The sequence below is a fragment of the Pristis pectinata genome, chromosome 24, assembly GCF_009764475.1.
Source record: "Pristis pectinata isolate sPriPec2 chromosome 24, sPriPec2.1.pri, whole genome shotgun sequence".
Lineage (NCBI taxonomy): Eukaryota > Metazoa > Chordata > Chondrichthyes > Rhinopristiformes > Pristidae > Pristis > Pristis pectinata.
In genome coordinates, this window is record NC_067428.1 from 23,914,933 (window position 1) to 23,933,884 (window position 18,952).

The following is an 18,952-nucleotide window of genomic DNA, read 5'->3' on the forward strand; positions in this document are numbered from 1 at the left end:
AGAGAGTGAGTGTAGCCAAAATAAATGTTAAAAATAAAATCAGTGGAGACACTTTATTGTAGGTCTAAGAGCAGATCACAGGCTACAACCCAAAGACCTCTTGAGATAATTGCTAAATGAGCCCAAGTATAATGTTTTCCCATTATTGAGCAAACCAATATCAGAGGGCATGCATTTAAGGTGAGGGGGTAGGATCAGAACAGACATCAGGGGCACATTTTTTTTTACTCAGGGTGGTGGATGCCTGGAATGCACTGCCTGATAGGGTGGTGGAGGCAAATTCACTGGGGGCTTTTGAGAGCTTGGATGGGCACATGAGAAGAAAATGGAGGGATATGGGATTTCTGCAGGTAGAAGGGATTAGCTATGTCGGCACAACATTGTGAGTGAAAGGGCCTGTTCTGTGCTGTACTGTTCTATGTTCTTAAAATTATTCTGACTGCAGTAACGCAAAGATGTTTTTGCAACTATCTACAATCTGCAGACTAAATATTTCATACTCCCATAGCAATAATGACCTAGAACATAGTCGCATATGGCTGCATATTCTTTTGTTCTTTCACATTATGCAGAAATACATTTTTAAACAAATGCATCTTCCTTCACCATTCATAGCAGGAAGCAAATAACAGATCTCATAGTTATTGAGTCAGATATCACAAGTATTTATGTGGGTACTTACCGAAAGAAAAACCATGCAGTACATTCCAAATGATGAATGGCCAGAATAAAATGATAACCTGGAAAATATTCAAAATTTAGACAGCTGAAGTACATAGCATCTACACTCTCCGTAGATCAGCCGAAGTAGAGCACAGCTCAAGACTTAAACTTTAAGCTTATTATTATATGTCACAAAATTCCTGTCACAAGTTGTCAGATTAACGCTAGGAGTGTTATATTTTGAGTAGTACATCTGGAAATAATTTTGATCCTACTTTTTTTTCCAAAAGGTTACCTTGAAGGTATTGTTTCATGATGACATATTGTTTAGAGTTGGCCACACTCTCACTTTTCAGTCAAATGTGAATCTGCACAAGTAGCATCAACAACCTATTCCACAGTGAAGGATTCACAAGTGAGCCCAATCAGGTCTGGGCAGAACCCAACAAGGACCACCCAATGGAGATCAGGAGTAGGAATCCAATACTGATTCTCGCCCTCTCTACCTCAATGACATCATGGCAATTACAGCATCACTTCTGTCACCCCCTTTTGGGGAGCACCACCACCACTTGTGTCACCCTTCTCTGTAAACCTCCAAAAGTTCCCTTTTATTGTGCCTCTCTCTTCCCTATTTCTCTGCAATTTAAAACATGTTGTCTCCAACTTTTCTCAGATCTGATAGAAGGTCAGCAACCCTGAAACATTAATTCTGTTTCTTCTTTTACAGATGCTGCCCGATCTAATGACTATTTGCAGCATTTTCTGCTTATATATATATAGCAGGTTTTCAATATCTGCATTATTTTTCTTTTAAAGACCTCACCTGGTTCTTCCTTTGAGGAATGGATGCATCCTAGCCCCTGGAGTTCAGGATCTGCCTACTGTTATAAGTTATGACTGGTGTTATAGGTAGCCCTGTTATGACTGATTATATAGCTTGTAGTGAAAGCCAAGGCATGCTCACTTTAATTTGTACAGGGAAAATATTTTAAAGGACCAAGGATCTGCTTTGAGAGAATAGTACATATTCCTCAAAAATTGCAACACTCCAAGGTGCCTTTGACTCAAGGCAGGCCAATGATCTAACACAGTGACTGTCCAATGCTCTTAACTGACAGGTCAACTGTGGAGCCACTAAATCAGTGGAAATCCTACTAGCAATGCTATACTTCTGAAGATCAGCTACTCTATTTCCTGGATGAGGTGCACAGTAGCACCATCACCTGAACATCTTAGGAAAAACTCAGAATTTAATGAATGGTCTCCAACCTGAAACATTAAGTCTTTTTCTCTTTCCACAAATGCTGCCTGACCTGCTGAGCGTTTCCCCATCTTTCATTTCAGATTTTATACATCTGTAGTGTTTTTGATCTTATGAAAAGCTCAGCCAGCGTTTGCTTTCCAAATTCACTACTTCTCTCTTGGATACATCACGCTGCTGGCTGGTTACATTCCTCAGAGAGTGGCTGTTGGCTACTTTAGTCAAGATGCTAGTTAGCCTTTTAGTCAAGAGATGGCCAGATTGCAGTGGCAGTCGGGTTCTGTTAAATGACCAAATCCAAAAAGTGTTCAGTTGCAGGAAGCCACTGCATAAATCAAGGGTTGCACTGAGGTCTGTGCAACCGTTGGGTGGAATGAACAGCAAACGTGGGGCTTTTCATTCCTTTCCCAATGCAGGCGAGGTTGTAAATAAAATAAACTTTGAACCTTGATCGATTCACAGGATGCAGGTGCTGCTGGCAAGGAGAATATTTACTACCGAACCCAAAATGTCCTTGAAGTGAGTGACTTCAGTCATTTCAGAGCAGTTATCAGTCAATTGTATTGTCGTGGCTCCAGAGTCGCATACAGCCTAAATTAGGGGAAGCATCAGATTTCTTTTCTTGATGGACATTGGTGAAGCAGATGAGTTTTAAAACGACAATCCAATAAGTTTCATGGTTACTGTTACTGATTAGATCAGATTGACTTAATTTCTTAAAGAATGGCTCTGGATAATAGCCCAGTCTCTGACTAGTAGTCCTGCGTAACTACTATGCTACCACACCCTATTGTTCATCCATTAAGCAGCACCCTTCTTAAGGAACTTTAAAAAGATTGAAGCCATTATATTAAGGCAAATGACCTTTAAAATTCTTTTCGAAAACGTACTACTGCAAAAGGATCAAAGGGATGCAGTTAACTGCAAAGCTAGAAATGTGGAAGGTGTTACACAAGTTGGCATTGATTCATTGGAAAGATGAAGTAGGATCATTTGCAATTATGCAAAAAGATCCCAAATCATTTTCCCACTGGCTAAGGTCTTTAAGTCAAAATAGTTCCACTAGGCCAGTGCCAAAGACTGAAGAATCTGATGCTCTCCACCCAATTCAGGACAGCATCCAAACACTACCAGTGCAAGCACAATGCTAAGTTGATACCTGACCCAACAAGCAGTATTCTGCATGAAGAACATGTGGCCAAGAGGCACCAGTTGGACCAGAATCAAATTAGCCTATGATTCAGGATCATTTCTATATAACCACAGGCCTTAAGTAAACCAGCTGAATGGGAGAGTGAGAACATCACCACGTTTATACAGAGCACAGACATGAATGATATTCATACCCAATTCCCAACTCTTCTCCAGGAAGATGTAATAAGGCAAAGTTGGCTAGAACATCTCATTTTGTTCAACGTCATCAATAATGATGCAAGGGAGGTCTTCTGGAAAGCAAGCTTCAGGCATTTTTGAAAACGTGGCTTACTTCTCTCCACTTTCCCCACATGGGATTGTAGATTACCCAAACACTACACATCCAGGGAATTCATCCCCTGCTTGAAACACTGAGGTAGTCAGTGACAGATGCTTAGCTCCTGAAGAAAGGCTTCATGGTGTTGCATTGCTCATGAGTAGTGGTTAAATCACAGAGTTACAGGAAGAACTTGGAGAACCAGGCTCATATGGGCTCTATCAACAAAGCCTTTGAGTGCAGGCTTGGACTGAGCAGTTGGTGAGTGCATGCTTGGAAAATGGCCCTGGCCTTCAAAGTCCAAAATATTAAGCAGCTGAAGTGATGAAAGCAACCTTCTTTTGGTCCTTCCATCATGCTGAAGGCAGGTGCCCTTTGTGGACAGGATAACATTCAGTTTTGGCACAGGATAGGTGGAAAAAAATGTGGAGACTGGAAATGGGAACAACCACTCACATCCAGGGCTGAGGGCCTAATACCATCAGCATGAAGACAACAGAGTGTGGTGTGTTTGAGCTACAGTCAGGAAAATGTTCACAAATACTCAAACTTCTTTAACAGGTTGTGCTGCTTACATTGACACTTCTGGGAAATCCTGGTATCAGCACTTTGTGGTTTAAACACCAAACACTTCAGTGGTCTATTAATCAATTAGTGTTCTTCATTAGAGTGCACACAGCAAAGAAGGGAAACTAAATGTGGTCTCTGAAGGCTGAAAGGCAACATGTTTACCACTGGAGATTCAGAGCTGTACTTCATACTCAGATACTGGGGCCAGGAATTTAGACGATGCTGCAAGGTTCTATCAGTGAATGGTCAGTCTGGTTAAGTAATGGAATCATGTAGATATCCCTTCGGGGGGGGGGGGGGGGGGGGGGGGTTCGGTTTCAGTCAAGCCTCAAAGCCAATCTCATGACAAGGGCAAGGATCTTGTGACACAAGCAGTTCTAAGCTAGAAGGCTGAGTGTCTACGTTCCAACATTACCATTGTGCAAACATGGTGGTGGGCAGGAAAGAAGGGGTAGCAGGGTCTAAGCTTTGGTCCTAGTCTTCATAAGGGAGTTAGACCACAACAGATACTTGTGCCAATTGCTTAGAGTCTTGAACACATAACAAGTTTTCTTTTTTTTCCATCTAGATTCCAGCATCTGCAGTCCTTTGTTTCTCTTCAACAAGTTTCCTGCTCTTGGCTGACCCAAGTTTTAATAAAAGATACTGGCGCTAGAATAACCGGAGCATTGAGTATGCAGAATTCAGCAGTACATCAACAGCACATTGAGCCACTAATCTAGCATTTACTGAGAGACAATATAAAAGGAGCAAATCACAACGTTAATTTCAACACAAGTCATGGGATAGGAATTAATTAATATTTAATTGAGAAAACTTTAAAGAATCCACCAAAGGAAAGCATAAAGTTCTGCATTGTTCTATTCAGTATGTGCTAGCCTACAATCACACTCAAATGAGGTAAACATTTTGATTTGGCAGACAAGCACAAGGTCAAAGTTGATCAGCAGCATTTCCTAGCAGAAGAATGAACTTACTGCTCCACCGATGGGAGAGGAAGGGACGAAACAGAATGAACACACCATGGAGCTGGAGTTAAATGAAGGCAGACCATGGATATCCTGACAAAGGCAGCTTTTACAAGTTGTTCACCATTCCTAAACACTTTCTATGCATTCTTATAGACTACACAGTGAGAAACAATAATACAACACTTCTTGCTGTTGAGATTAAGGAATACGCACACAATATAAAGTAGAGCAATGGCAGTTAATTTCAGGAAACTGGCAAGGCAAAATATATTACTGACGGTCATGTTTTACAACTCCAATGAGAGTGAGTTATTATTGTTTCCAAGTGTAAATGGATGAGCAAGTCCTTCTGTTAAATACCCCAGAATAAAATGTTAAGTCTTTCATAGTAACTCTTATTAAATGCTTCTCAGACCACACAATGTAAATATTTAACTAATGGATCAGAGGGATGGGCAAGGTTAAGGCAGATCATTATTTAAAGTGCACAATTCCCTTGAATGAGCAATGTTAAAATAGACCAAAATGGGAAAGAGCTTTTAGATTAGTTATACATGCTTTAAATGCATCTGTCAAGTATTATTGAAGTAGTTGCTTGTGGTTGGACGTGATTGAGAATATATGTTGAACACCCAGGAATGAAATTAATCCTCACATTAGAAACACTAAACATATGATGCAGTGGTATCTGCACAATGCACTCCACTTCTGAAATTCAACAGCACTGACCACCACACAGGCATGTTTAGCCTAATTAACTAAGGACAAATTTTGGTGTTAGATTCAACCACTCCGGATGCAGAGACACGATTCTGCTGCTGTACTCCAGTAACCTGCAAAGGAGCCAACTCAAGACCAGCCTTTACTGCGGCAGTAATTTTTCCCATCTCTCACAGAAGCCCCCACTAGCCTGGCAGAGCAGGACTGACAAATCAGTTTGAATTATTACTCAGAATGGCATGATTCCATTTTGTTAGCACAGAGTTACTGAGATCTAGGTGGCAAATGGCCAGCAAAGGAAAATGACCTATTTTTGATCTAGATTCAAATACAAATCTAACGCACGAGGACATCCAAGCTCTGAACATTACCTCATTTGAAATTGAAAGAAGCACCTGTATTCCTGGTCTATTTTGATAGGGACCAACACCCAATTCATTATTGTCAAATATTATAAAGTGAAGACAACAGACCAGTAGGTACTGAAATCCGCCATAGTGCTTACTGATGGGATTGCAGTTCCGTTAAAAGCTACTTAGAGAAATGGTCGGAGGAATACAGTTTATCAAAGAGAGCTGAACATTTACTTCTTAAAATGAGGTAGCCTCCAATTGTATGAGAGAAAAGTGGTCTGTGGAATTCAATAAAGTTGGGCACTCTGAATACTAAACTACACCTCCTTCCTAAGCTCATCCACTATTGAAATCCTCATCCACACCTTTGTCACATCTAGACTTGATTTTTCTTTATTCATTTGCAGGAAGCAAGTGCTACTGGCAAGGCCAAATGCCCATTCCTCATCGGTCTGGAGATAACAGCAAGCCGCCTCTTTGACCTGCTGTAGTCCACTTGCTTCAAGGCAACAGGTGAAGTAATGAGCAGAGAATGAAGCATTCCTTAAACATTCTAATGCACTTCTGGCCACTTTCTCTCACTTTACCCAAAGGAAATTTGTTATTGTTGCTGCCTGCTTTGTGACCTGCACCAGTCCCTGTTCACTCTTCACCACTGTTCCTTCTAATCAATGTCTCGATTTTAAATTTCTTATTCTTCTTACCAAATCTCTCTGTGGTGCTTCCCCTCCCCATCTCTAACCTCCACAACCCTGGAACTTATCAGTGGCACTTGAATTTTGTCCTCCCACTAGTCCCCAAATTTAATCACTTCACCAGCAGTGGTCGTGCCTTCAGCTGCCAAGACCTCCCTCCTCAGATGCTTCAGTGTTAACTCCCCCAAATCTCAATTTCACACACTGCTCTTGTGAAGTATCATGATAGGTTTTCACACACTACAAATGCTATATAAATATGACTTCTTGCTGTACAAGTGATACACTTTGGAAGAATGAACATGAAGGCAGAGTACAAGGTTAATGGCAGGATTCTGAGTAGTGTGCAGGAACAGAGGGATCTTGGGGTCCAAGTCCATAGATCCCTTGAAGTTGCCACACAAGTTGATAGGCTGGTTAAGAAGGTATACGGTGTGCTGGCCTTCATTAGTTGGGGGACTGAGTTCAAGAGCTGCGAGGTAACGTTACAGCTCTGGTTAGACCACACCTAGAGTATTTTGTTCAGTTCTGGTCACCTCACTACAGGAAAGATGTGGAAGCCATAGAGAGGGTGCAGAGGAGATTTACAAGGATGCTGCCTGGAATGCAGAGCATGCCTTATGAAAGCAGGTTGAGGGAACTGGCCTTTTCTCCTTGGAGAGATGGAGGATGAGGGGGGGACCTGATTGAAGTGTATAAGATGATGAGAGGTATTGATAGGGTAGATAGTCAGAGGCTTTTCCCCAGGGCTGAATTGGTGGCCACAAGAGGACATAGGTTTAAGGTGCTGGGGAGTAGATATAGAGGAGATGTCAGGGGTAAGTTTTTTTTTACTCAGAGTGGTGAGTGCATGGAATGGGCTGCCGGAAATGGTGGTGGAGGCTAATATGATAGGGTCTTTCAAGAGCCTGTTAGATAGGTATATGGAGCTGAGTAAAATAGAGGACTATGGGTAAAGCCTAGTAATTTCTAGGGTAGGGACATGTTTGGCACAGCTTTGTGGGCCGAAGGCCCTGAATTGTGCAGTAATTGGTCTATGTTCTATGAACTAGGGCTTTTCTCTTTGGAGCGACACAGGATGAGAGGCGACTTGATAGACTACGAGGGGCATCGATAAGAGTGGACAGCCAGTACCTTTTCCCCAGGGTGGTAATAGCAAATACCAGAAGACATCTGTTTAAGGTCAGAGGAGGAATGTTCAGGGGAAATGTCAGAGGTAGGTTCTTTACATAGAGAGAGGTGGATGCCTGGAATGCACTGCCGGGGGTGATCGTAGAGGCTGATACAATAGTGACATTTAAAAGACTCTTAGATTGGCACACGGAAGCAAGTAAAATGGAGGGTTATGGGCTGTGCAGGAGGGAAGGGTTAGATTGATCATGGAGAAGGCATTCATACAGTTTGGCACACATCATGAGCCGAAGGGCCTGTACTGTTCCATGTTAATATATGCAGATTAATTTCTGAATGACTGGCACAGAATGCATCTCAAAAAATATCAAAACTTGACAATAGGCAAAATTGAACCATTGAGTCATGGTGCTATCATTCACATCCAAGATAACAACAAAAAAAATCACTTTAGTGCTAATGCATCACCATAGTCTACCAAACAACTGCCATAGGGAAAAAATACAACCAATGAGCTGATTTACTGCAAGATTATCAGACACAAACGTCTTCTTTCTACAAATATTCCATTTGAAATGAATCAGGATGTCTCAGAGGAACAAACTGCTCCAAATTCAGCATCAGATAGCTGATTGCACTCAGAACAGAATGATATGAAACATGAAAAGTTGTGAAGGTTCACTTGGGGGCTGCTTGGTATTTTGGCTCAAATTAGAGTGAGCTTTACTCTGCTTGGCTCTGCATGGTTATAGACTGAAAGTGTTCCATTCCACTGCATTAAGTGCATCACAATTCCCCTCTCTTAATATTACAAATATTAAAACTAGAGCAATAATCCAAATGCCAGAAATACTGTTACATTATTTTGTTAGGGTTTTAAATCAGTGAAGTTAATCATATTTGATAGCTACATACCTTGCCTCAGTGACATTGACACTTGACCCTGTGCAAACGTCCAGCTGGACATACTGTGAACAGTCCACCAGTGACATGTTGGGCTTGCATAACGCCAGAAAACTTGGCCGGAGACGCCCAACAGTGTACTTCGCAATGTCAGTCAATGATTGGCTCACTGCAGCACCAAACAGGAAGGTTCCCACCACCTTGTACAAGGCAGCAACGTAGTTGTTGAACTCCGATCTTGAATACAGGTGTTTTAGGCGAACCATAATTGCCTCTCCAACGGTAATCTAAGTAAAGAAAATGGATATATGGAGGGACAAAATCTAGTTAGGTTCCTCAGCTGGGTTTCTCTTTCCAAAGATGCTGTTTGACAGGCTGAGTTCTTCCTGCCATTTCTGTTTTTATTTCAGATTCAAGCATGGGCAAAAAAAAACAAATAAATCTGCAGATATTGCCAAGTTGTATTCAGAATTTATCTGATGATAACATCCGATTTTAACTGTGCCAATTTTGTTTTTAGAAAAGTGACCGCAAATATTAGTACCAGGTTGGGCATGATTAAAATGTATCCCTTTTTGCAATTGGGGCTTGCATTTTGTATTGTCAATCTGACCCTCTCTATATAAAAAGTGTACCACTGTGCTACAGAATGAGTTATTAGACAGATACAGCTCTCAGGTACATTGTCCACATGATAAATGAGACAACAGCAAATGTCAACAGACTATATTACAAAAGGGGGTATTATTACCAAAATGTATGGTCATGTTGCAATCGATAAATACAGGCGATCCCTGTGTTATGGCCATTCAGGTTACGGAAATTTGTCCTTATTAGAATTCACAAATCACTACCCAAAAATCTGAGATATGGAATTAAATTTGCTTTTATGGAATTTATGTTGGGGGGGGGGGAATTAATTTAAAACAGACAAAATGCAAACTAAACAACAAATTTTGTCTATTTTTTTTTATTTTATCAATTCACATTCTTGACACACACACACACACACACACACACACAGATAATGTGGCAGGTATTTTTAAGCATGGTAGATTCATTTTTCTGTCTAGCAGTCCCTGCCCACCCTCCCCCCACCCCTGTCAAGAGTTTTCCCATATTGTTGGCCCTCAAGATATCTGAAACAGGGCCAGCAAATTTAAGTGCAAGTTGTAAACTTAAATAACCATTGTTATTTGTTTTCAGTTACATCGATAAACTCTCTTACCTATATTTGATATGCATATGCAACTGAAGGCTGGAAGATGATAAGCATCTGCAGTTGCTTGCGTCTCCAAATGCAACTGTTGGCCACTAAAGAGATTTGCTTTGGAAACTGATAAGTCAACTTCTTAAGTGGCCCCCTGATGTGAACCAGCAGCTACAGTACTCATCATTACTGTTAAGAAAAAAACATCCTGTAGAAACGCATCTCTGTTTATAACGTGGGTTTTAATGAAAAACAGGGTTTTGCATTATAGGAAATAGCGAGACAGAGGTTTCTAGGAACATAACCCCTCCATAATGCGGGGGTTACCTGTAACAGTTAGCAGCACAACTAAGGCCAATCTGTTTGCTCTCCCATTACCTTCAGGGCAATGGCTCAGAGATCTCAGTACAATACAAATTGATACCATTGAGCTAAAAGGAGTTATGAAATAACCTCTTTTTCCAAATATTGCCTGGCAACAAATATACGTTTTTAAATGTGTTATAGTGATAGTCAGTTAAAGGTAAATTCTTTCACTCACAATGATGATGCAGGCTGGAATAATAACTGCTGCCATTGTCCAGTGTGAAATGGTGTCCCTTTTGTATGGATATTTGATACTCTCATCATTGCAGTAGAATCCTCGTATCCTTGGCTTAGCTTGCAAAGTCAATATGGCAAATGGTAACGATGCTGTGAAAAAGAACACAAAATACAATACTGTGCATTCTTGCATTTCATGCATCAGAACAGGACTATTCACACATTGTCACCTCTTCTGTGTTTGTGGTGAGGTACACACTAAAGCTCTCATTTATCCTCCAAGCTCTTAGACAGTGGACAAGTATAAATACAACTTTGCACAAATGTTACATTTCTGATTGAGAAATGGTTACCTAGACCCAAGCAACATCAAAGCAGAGCCTGCTTACTTCTCCAGAGAACCTCATTCAAATTAGTTTGGGCATCAGCTTGGGCTCCAATGCCAAATTTAATCCACATTTATGACAAAATGCACACCAAAGTCAAACTTATTCACTTTATTTTTATTTACAGAAAGGGTGAGCAATGGAGGGGCGTAGCAATATAATGGTTAAATCACTGGACTAGTATCCAACAACCTGAACTAGTATCCAGCGCATGGACTATTGGTCCCTTGACTCAAGTTCAAATCCCACTTTGCTAACTGAGGAACTTAAAGTCAAGCAATCAAACAAAAACTTTAACAAAAACTACTCAGTAGTATTGTTGACCACAAATTAATCAGATCGCCTTTAAAAATTCAGCTAATTCACTGAGAAAACCAGCCCTTGTCCAGCCCATGAGCAACTACAAAAACCTGTGAGGAAGTCTCCAAAACCATCATTACAGTTGATTCTTAGCCGTGCTCTAAAATAGCTGAGGAAGCCATTTAAGGATGGACAATAAATGCTGGCCTTCAACGACCATTCATGAATAAATGTAACAACATTCACTTTTGGAGCTGCTGCAAAATCCCATCTCTCAACAGTTCACCAGTCCAATTATAACTTCACTATCTCACAATGGCCAGCAACATTGATAAAATTCAGAGCTCCACAATCAAAAAAAAATTGTACCCAAACATCATAAGAAATATTTCCATATAGGTAGCATCTTACACAACACTGAACATTCCAAAGCCTACAACATCAAATTAAGGATTTCTGAAATGTAGCTCAATTTTATTGACATTTAAAGTGAGAGTCATTGATTAGGCAGCAGCCAGTTGATGCAAACAAGGTACCACAAATAGCAAAGAGATAATGAAAACAATTTGTTTCAGTGATGTTGGTTGAGGATTGAATATTGGTCAGGTAACTAAGGACAATTTTCTGAGGGGACTGGCAAAGTAACAACTAATGGCCAAGACATCTCCACAGTGCAATGATTCCTTAGTGCTGTACTGAAGTTTTAGCCTAATTGTATGCTGAAGTCTATGATCTTCTGATGTGGAGATGAAGGTACAATCACCAAGATACATCTGACAGCCAAGTCCGGCTTTCCAGGAAAGATCTTTGTGACTTTTCTATCCACCATAATGAGTGGAATTTGACCTAGAAGTAGGGAGATCAAAAATAAATCATTTCAATTCTAGGTTGGAATAGAAAGGGAGAGGAAAACAGGAGTACAGTTTCTCCCCAGCTTACAAATGCCCAACTTATGTACAGCCTGTACATACGAGCGAGCATTTGGGAGACCAGTGGGATGGATTTGCCAGCTGCAGCAAGCATTCAGGCATCTTTTGCCATATGGGACCTTGGTTCTTGGCTGCATTTTTGACTTTGCAAACTGCTTGGGTTATGAACAGTTCACAGGAACAGAACCCTGCCATAACCAGAGGACGACCTGTATTGATGGAAGTCAAGGAAATCAGTCAGAGAATGCAAGCAGCTGTAATATAGCAGAGCAAGAACAAAAGGTCAAGTCACTATTCAGTGTTATTTTCCCATTTTTTACAATGCATTCACTATTCTGAGACCAGGAAGTGCAGCAGAGAGAAAAGTAACACTGCAATTAGTTATAATATAATATAAATTCAAGCTTGAAATTGTCCATGTGACTTGATGGTTAACTTATGCATCATAAATGTCAACGATCCGGATGATAGCGCAAATTCAGTGTGAGGATTACTGGAGACATTAAGCCATTCAACGGGAATGGGGACTAGGTTGCTCAATATCACCAGATTGCGACTCAAAAAATATTCAGAAGGAACAAAACACAGTCAGGATACAGGAAACACTGGCTGCATGAAGAAATAGTTTATCTTGGATCCATTTCATGATTTATATTGACAACATTTCAAAGCCTTTACATTTGCTGGAATGCTCTTCAAAGCCTCTTAAAAACATATAATCTACACAAGAACGTTTTACAGTTGCTCTTTAACAAAGACATTTTTGGCAGAATAATTTCAGGCCCCCATCGAAAAACTAACCCAACAGTTTTGATTTGCATGTATTGTCCAACTTCATTCTTAAACAATAAATTAACATGTTCCTTGTTCTGGCGTCACCTCAATGTTATATTTCCCAGCCATGTATTCAATCCTTCCGTGGTCTTGGCTCTCTACAAGGCTGCAACCATCTCCAACCCTGTAATCCTCCACAATCCCTGCACTCCTTCATTCTGGTCTCTTGCGCATTCCCTTTGACTCAGTTAGTTGAAGGATTGTGTGATCCTTCAGCTAACTGAGTCACAGACTCAATTTTTCTTTTACCTATATCTGTCTACCTCTCATGCTCCTGAGAGCAGGTTCCTCCTTGACCAATCGTTTAGCACGAGTATCCCCTTTTGTGGCTTAAAAGTTGGGACGTTTCACTTTTATAAAGATATCATCCAAAATAATTTGTTGACGCTGTTTAGCAAAATGCAAAAGCTGGTGGAGTTGAAGATTTTTGTAGCTGTTTTAAGAAGCATGCTGGCTTCACATCTGGAAGGCTACTCAAGACCTTGTACATTAAGTAACTTGCTTTTCTAACCCAAGAACTGTACATTGCCAGGTTCAGCAGTACAGATAAATAGTTTAGGTAATTTGCACAGATGTTGGTGAATAATCAGCTCGACTAACAGCAGAAGCACAAAGAGAACCAGGAGTACATAACTAGGGTAGAATTTAAATATCCAAATAATCTCAAACAAATGGCAGAGCAGGTCTGAGGTGTCATCTTGTCCATTCTTGTCACAATTTCTGCAAAAATAAAAGTACAGTTGCTAGAAAACTGAAATAAAACTAGAAAATGCTGAAATTACTCTGTTCCTTTCCACAAATGCTGCCTGAACAACTAAGTTAATGATGCACTTTCTGATGAAAGATCATCTTGAAATGTTAACTGTTTCTCTCTCCACAGATTCTCCCTTTTTACTTTTATTTACAATTGTAGAAATGCTTCTTTCAACTGTCCAAATTGATGTTCATTTATAACATGCATCAGAGCTGCTCATGGGCAAAAATATATACTTTGAATTGAAGTCACTGTGCCTAGCAAGCTCTCACAATCAGCAATGAGATAATGGCCAGATTTTTCAACCAGAACATAATTCCTTAGCTCTCTTTGAAATAGCATCACAAGATATCCCTGTTAAACCAAGAAGGGATACAGGAATTCAATTTATTGTCTCGCCCAAAGTTTAAAAATAATCTAATAAAAAGGAAAAATATGCAGATGACTTATTTTTTGAAAGCAAGTTACAAGATAATTGGAACCATGAATACAATCCAAAAGCAAACCCAAGATGATGGCTTGAAATTTCTTTTTGTCTGACTCCAAAAAGATAAGGCTTTAATTAAAAAGTAAACCTATAAAGGAAATCAGACCCACTTTTACAGTAAATTGCTGCCTAGTAAAACATAAAACAGTTTTTCCTGAGGAAACTATAGTTGCCTTTTAATCTTATATAGCCAATACCAAAGATTAATTTTGCATAGGATGCACATACTTCACCTTTGCTCTCTCAATTTGCTTCTGAGACAATGCCATCCGCAATGACTTCCTAAATGCATTAGGCCAGATCTTCCAATCCTAAGTAGGTACCATTTACTCTTATCGGCTCCTCCTTACAGAAGTTCGCTAGTTCAGAGTGGGCTCTTGTCTAAACTGGAGTGCCAAGCTTCCAATTCACTGTACACCTCTAATATTCCCCTGCGCTACTATGGTGAGCTAACCACACAACACTGCAGTGCAGCCTCACCACATTTGCATTCTCCATGCATCTCTCTACCTGCAACCCCTCTCTCCCCCCAACCCAGCCATCATCCATTTTGAGTCAGCACACCTGGCAAGCAAGAAGTTAAGCAAGTGCCCTTAGTCTCCGACTGACCAGCGCAGTTAAACATCAAATTCATTCTTCATTAATGGCGATAAGCCAGGAAAATGCTCCTTAAACTGGGTAATGGGATTTGAATAGAAATTCACTATTGTAAACAGAAACAATGGGCGTCCATGCTGTTTTGCTGTTTCCACCAAAATCAAGTATTAAAGCAAAGCCAAGTCATTCAGATAATTACTGCCTGGATAAAATGGTCTCAAGTGCTGAAGAACATCAAATGTAGTAGTGGGGCTCCCTTTTCTCCAGAAGACATATTGGGATACATTTCCACAAGGGTCAGCGACCTTGTCCAAGAACGTACCCAAGACATTGGCTGGCCATTCAATCACAGTGCCACTGATCCTGGCTTTGTTGCTCATTGCAATTCACAAATGCGCCTCCCTCCACTGGATATAAATCAATGTGGAAAAAACAGTTCATTTATTTTTTTTTTGAAAGTATGATTCCTTCCATTTAACAGTCAACTTTAACATTGTTATTATTGTCCCAGCTGGCATCAGCTAACAGCTCAGACTACGGATCGAAGGTGGAGCCTTCATGGTGCCAAGAGGTCTTTCAATCTACTTCCCGTCATTTTAGGTCTGACATAATTAGCCCTTCAATCCTTTGGCAAAGCAATATCACTGCCTTGCATGTTTCCTGCATCCATTGGTGAATCATGCTTCAAGCTGAACAGTCAGTGCATTTGGACCACAGACACAAGCCAAGGAGTTTATCAACGCCTTCCAAGTCCCTATCACTGGGAGCAAACACATGCAGTAATTACCACAACTTCTTCCAAATAATTCTTTGCTCTTCATGGCCAATTCCACACAGCATCATAAACCACTCTGAAACCACGAGACTGATCTTTAAAAACAGTTGAATGAACAAACCTTGAACGAACCTACCCAACTATGAGCTCAGTAAATTGAATCAATCCAGTGCTCAAATAGCATTTGCACGTTACTGCAACTTCTTCAACTGTACATGGCTTCACAGGCACTGGGAAAGTGAAGGGAGAGACCAGTTTTAGACATGCAAAGGCATTCCATGTCAATGACAGATTTGACAGCCAATATGCCTGGTGTCAAAGCCATTCAGTGTTGGAGACAGCCATGTGTGTCCTGGGAGGTCATGTGCAGCAGTGGGCTTCAGTCAGCTGGGAGGCAGCCTCCTAACAGAAGACTGTACAGGGATCACACTGGTTCCAGAGCAGATGGCTGGCAAAAGTCAGAAAAGTTGCCCTGTCATGCTAGTCCAGCTCAAATGTGGCTATGTATCCACTTCCAATATACTTATTATAGAAGCTGAGATGCATTGAACTGATTTACCATCTATGACTTTACTTCTAAAAAGTGGTTGAAGAGAGATTTAAAGCAGTAAGAAATTATGGCACAATTAGGAGCATTGGCCATACAATTTTGAACCTGTGCCCTCGCTCAATTGACTCATGAATGACTTCTTACTTCACCTTCTAGATCCCTGCCCTGATCCGCAATCATTCCATGCCCAAGAATCCACCTAGCCATTCAATTATACAAATCAGTTTCTTTCCAGCATTATGCAACAGAAAACTATTCCTTTCCCTGAGCGATGACTATTTCTGAGTCTATTCTTCTCACTGAAGAATTTCACCAGGTTCTTCCCCACACTCCTGATGTCATACACGGCTCCTCATTGGGAGTGACCAATGTTGGACACTCCCAGGAAAGAAAGATCTTCCCAACATTCTGCTGGACAAGACATCCAGTCAGATAAATCCCATACTCCCATCTTTCTGATCTTACTCCCACTCCTCCCCAGTTGCCAATGATCCCCAATTCCTCTGGTCTTCTGAGGTCCAGAAAACATCCCTGAGATGTCTAAAACCCAATCCCTCAAATGCCTGAGCGCCTGGATATACCCACTACCACGACTCCTAACCAAGATGCTCAAATCCCCAAAGGAGTTCAGGATCTCCAACACCCAGGCTTTGCCACTCACCACTGTAATCCTCAGCCCAATCCCTTTATCCCCACTTCCCCCACCCTAGCACCAGGGCCCAATACCCCAGTCCCCAGCAACCCAACAGCACTTGAACCAATCCCTCTCCCTGATCACAGCACAGGCCCCAACCCTTCTCTCCCAGCCTTGTCCAACTGCAGTACCAGTCCCTGGGGTCCCCGAGTCCAAACCCCTAACCCAACACACCTGATTAGGCCTACAGCCATCCCAATCCTGACCTCAGACCCAACTATCGAGTGGCACTGTTCTGATTCCAAACACATGAAATGCTCATCAAGTGCAACTGAACTTTGACTTTGAAGTTTGCAGCAGATAGTCAATGACTGAAGTGGTCATTAGCATCTTGTTGTAACTGCCATCCATACAGCAAGTGCACAAGAATTCCTAGCCCCACGTGTTTAACACGAGGGTCACAGAAATAGTTTAAATGCATGTTCTAATTGCTAAATATCTTGAGTTGCTTCAGAATCTAGGCTGACTGCAGTACTGAAGAAGTGCTACATTGTCAGAGGCATAGTCTCCTGAATGAGACATTCACCCTTGGCCCAGATTACTCTCTCAAGTGGATGTGAAAGATTTGAAGGAACCATTCTGTAGAAGAGCAACCGAGAGTTTTCCCCACAGAATTCTAGCCATATTTCTCTCTCAAGCCACAATCATAACATCAGATGGTTTGGTAATTATCACATTACCCATTGGGAATTTGCTATGCATGAACTGGTCGCTGTCTTTCTTTCATTACCAGTCAATGCTCTTCAAATGTTCCTCATTGGCATTAAAGTGCATCGGCACATTCCAAAGGATATATAAAGCTCGAGTTGCTATCATGAATAAATCATGGAGTTTTGATTTAAGAATTATTTTACTAGATAGCAAAATTACAAACTGCTCTTACCAATATTCCAAGCCCATCGTCTTCGAAAAAGACAGGAAATGAAAAAAAATAAGTAGAAATTGTACTAGGTTGTTTCAGCTTCAATATATTATTGGGACTTGGATTGGGAAGAGAAAAAGTGACATTCCTGAATTTTGAACAAACCATCCAAACATGAGCTCAGTAAATGGAACCAATCCAGTATTCAGATAGCATTTGCAGGTCACTGCACTCTTTAACTATAAATGGTATCACAGGCACTGAGAAAGTGAAGGCAGAGAATATTTTTGGACATGCACAAGCATTCCAAGTCAAAGTGACTGGTCCTTTAATCTCAAGGTTGGATTTTGGCCTTACATACGTCTCAGGTATTTACTCTTAACAATACCTGTTGTTTTTGGAAGTTAACTATCCCAAGTAATTTAGCTATGCAATTCAACCATTGTTAGCCCAATCAAGAATTACATACTTCACATCCATTCAACATATGATTTCCCTTTTCCTGGTAAAGGAGGAGAAGCAGAGGCCGGATTAATTTCTTTTCCCATTTCCACCTCTTGCTTTAATCACAGCCAGCGTTTGCATACAAAATGCAAATTAATAATCTAAACTCCAGACAGGTTTAACATCACTCCAGCCAATGTGAGGAATCACTCAGCCACTGAGTGAAGAAAACACATTTTAAATAAACATTTGCAATATTATAACTGCAGTAGGGAACAGCAATTATTTGAAAATATCTGCTCTGGCCAAAGCAGATGTTTCTGAACACTAACCTGTCACCTCTCTCGACTGATACCAAGAGGTATGATGCTTGCTTTGTGCATTTCTAGCCCGTTTCCAATATTCAGCAGAGACAGATGATTACTCCTCTTGATACATCATCAAATCAGGGAAGACTAGCCTATCATTGCAGGAATTTAGAAAAATGAGCGGCAATCCAATTGAAACCCAGACCCTGAGAGCGAATCACAATGTTGACATAAAGACTCTATTTCGGCTGGCTGGAGAAATCAGACTGAGGGACTGAAGCTCAGGAGAAAGGCATCAGCCATTCAGGTTTGAAAAGGTAAAGAAATTTCTCATGCAGAAGGAAAGTATTGGGAATGCTCTGTCTCAGTGGGCAGCTGATGCTCACTCATTGGGTACACTCCTGGCTGAAATCAAGTGTTTTGGACACTAGGGGAAAGACAAACTGTGGGATTAAACAGGAAAGTGTACTTGGGTACAGAATCGACTATGATTTTACTAAATGGCATTGTAGGCTTGAGACACTGCATTACGCACTCC

The 18,952-nt window shown here is 40.9% G+C and overlaps 1 protein-coding gene across 2 annotated transcripts in view; it reads right to left on the minus strand.

Annotated features, from left to right (window-relative positions):
- Positions 1 to 18,952, minus strand: part of LOC127582465 (phospholipid phosphatase 2-like) — a 90,978-nt gene that overhangs the window by 22,872 nt on the left and 49,154 nt on the right. For both annotated transcript variants that reach the window (XM_052037745.1, XM_052037743.1), the window contains exons 3-5: positions 10,493 to 10,644; positions 8,754 to 9,028; positions 683 to 740 (exon numbers count right to left, since the gene is read on the minus strand). In XM_052037745.1, coding sequence (XP_051893705.1) covers positions 683 to 740; positions 8,754 to 9,028; positions 10,493 to 10,644 — 485 coding nt within the window. The remainder of the gene's footprint in view (positions 1 to 682; positions 741 to 8,753; positions 9,029 to 10,492; positions 10,645 to 18,952) is intronic.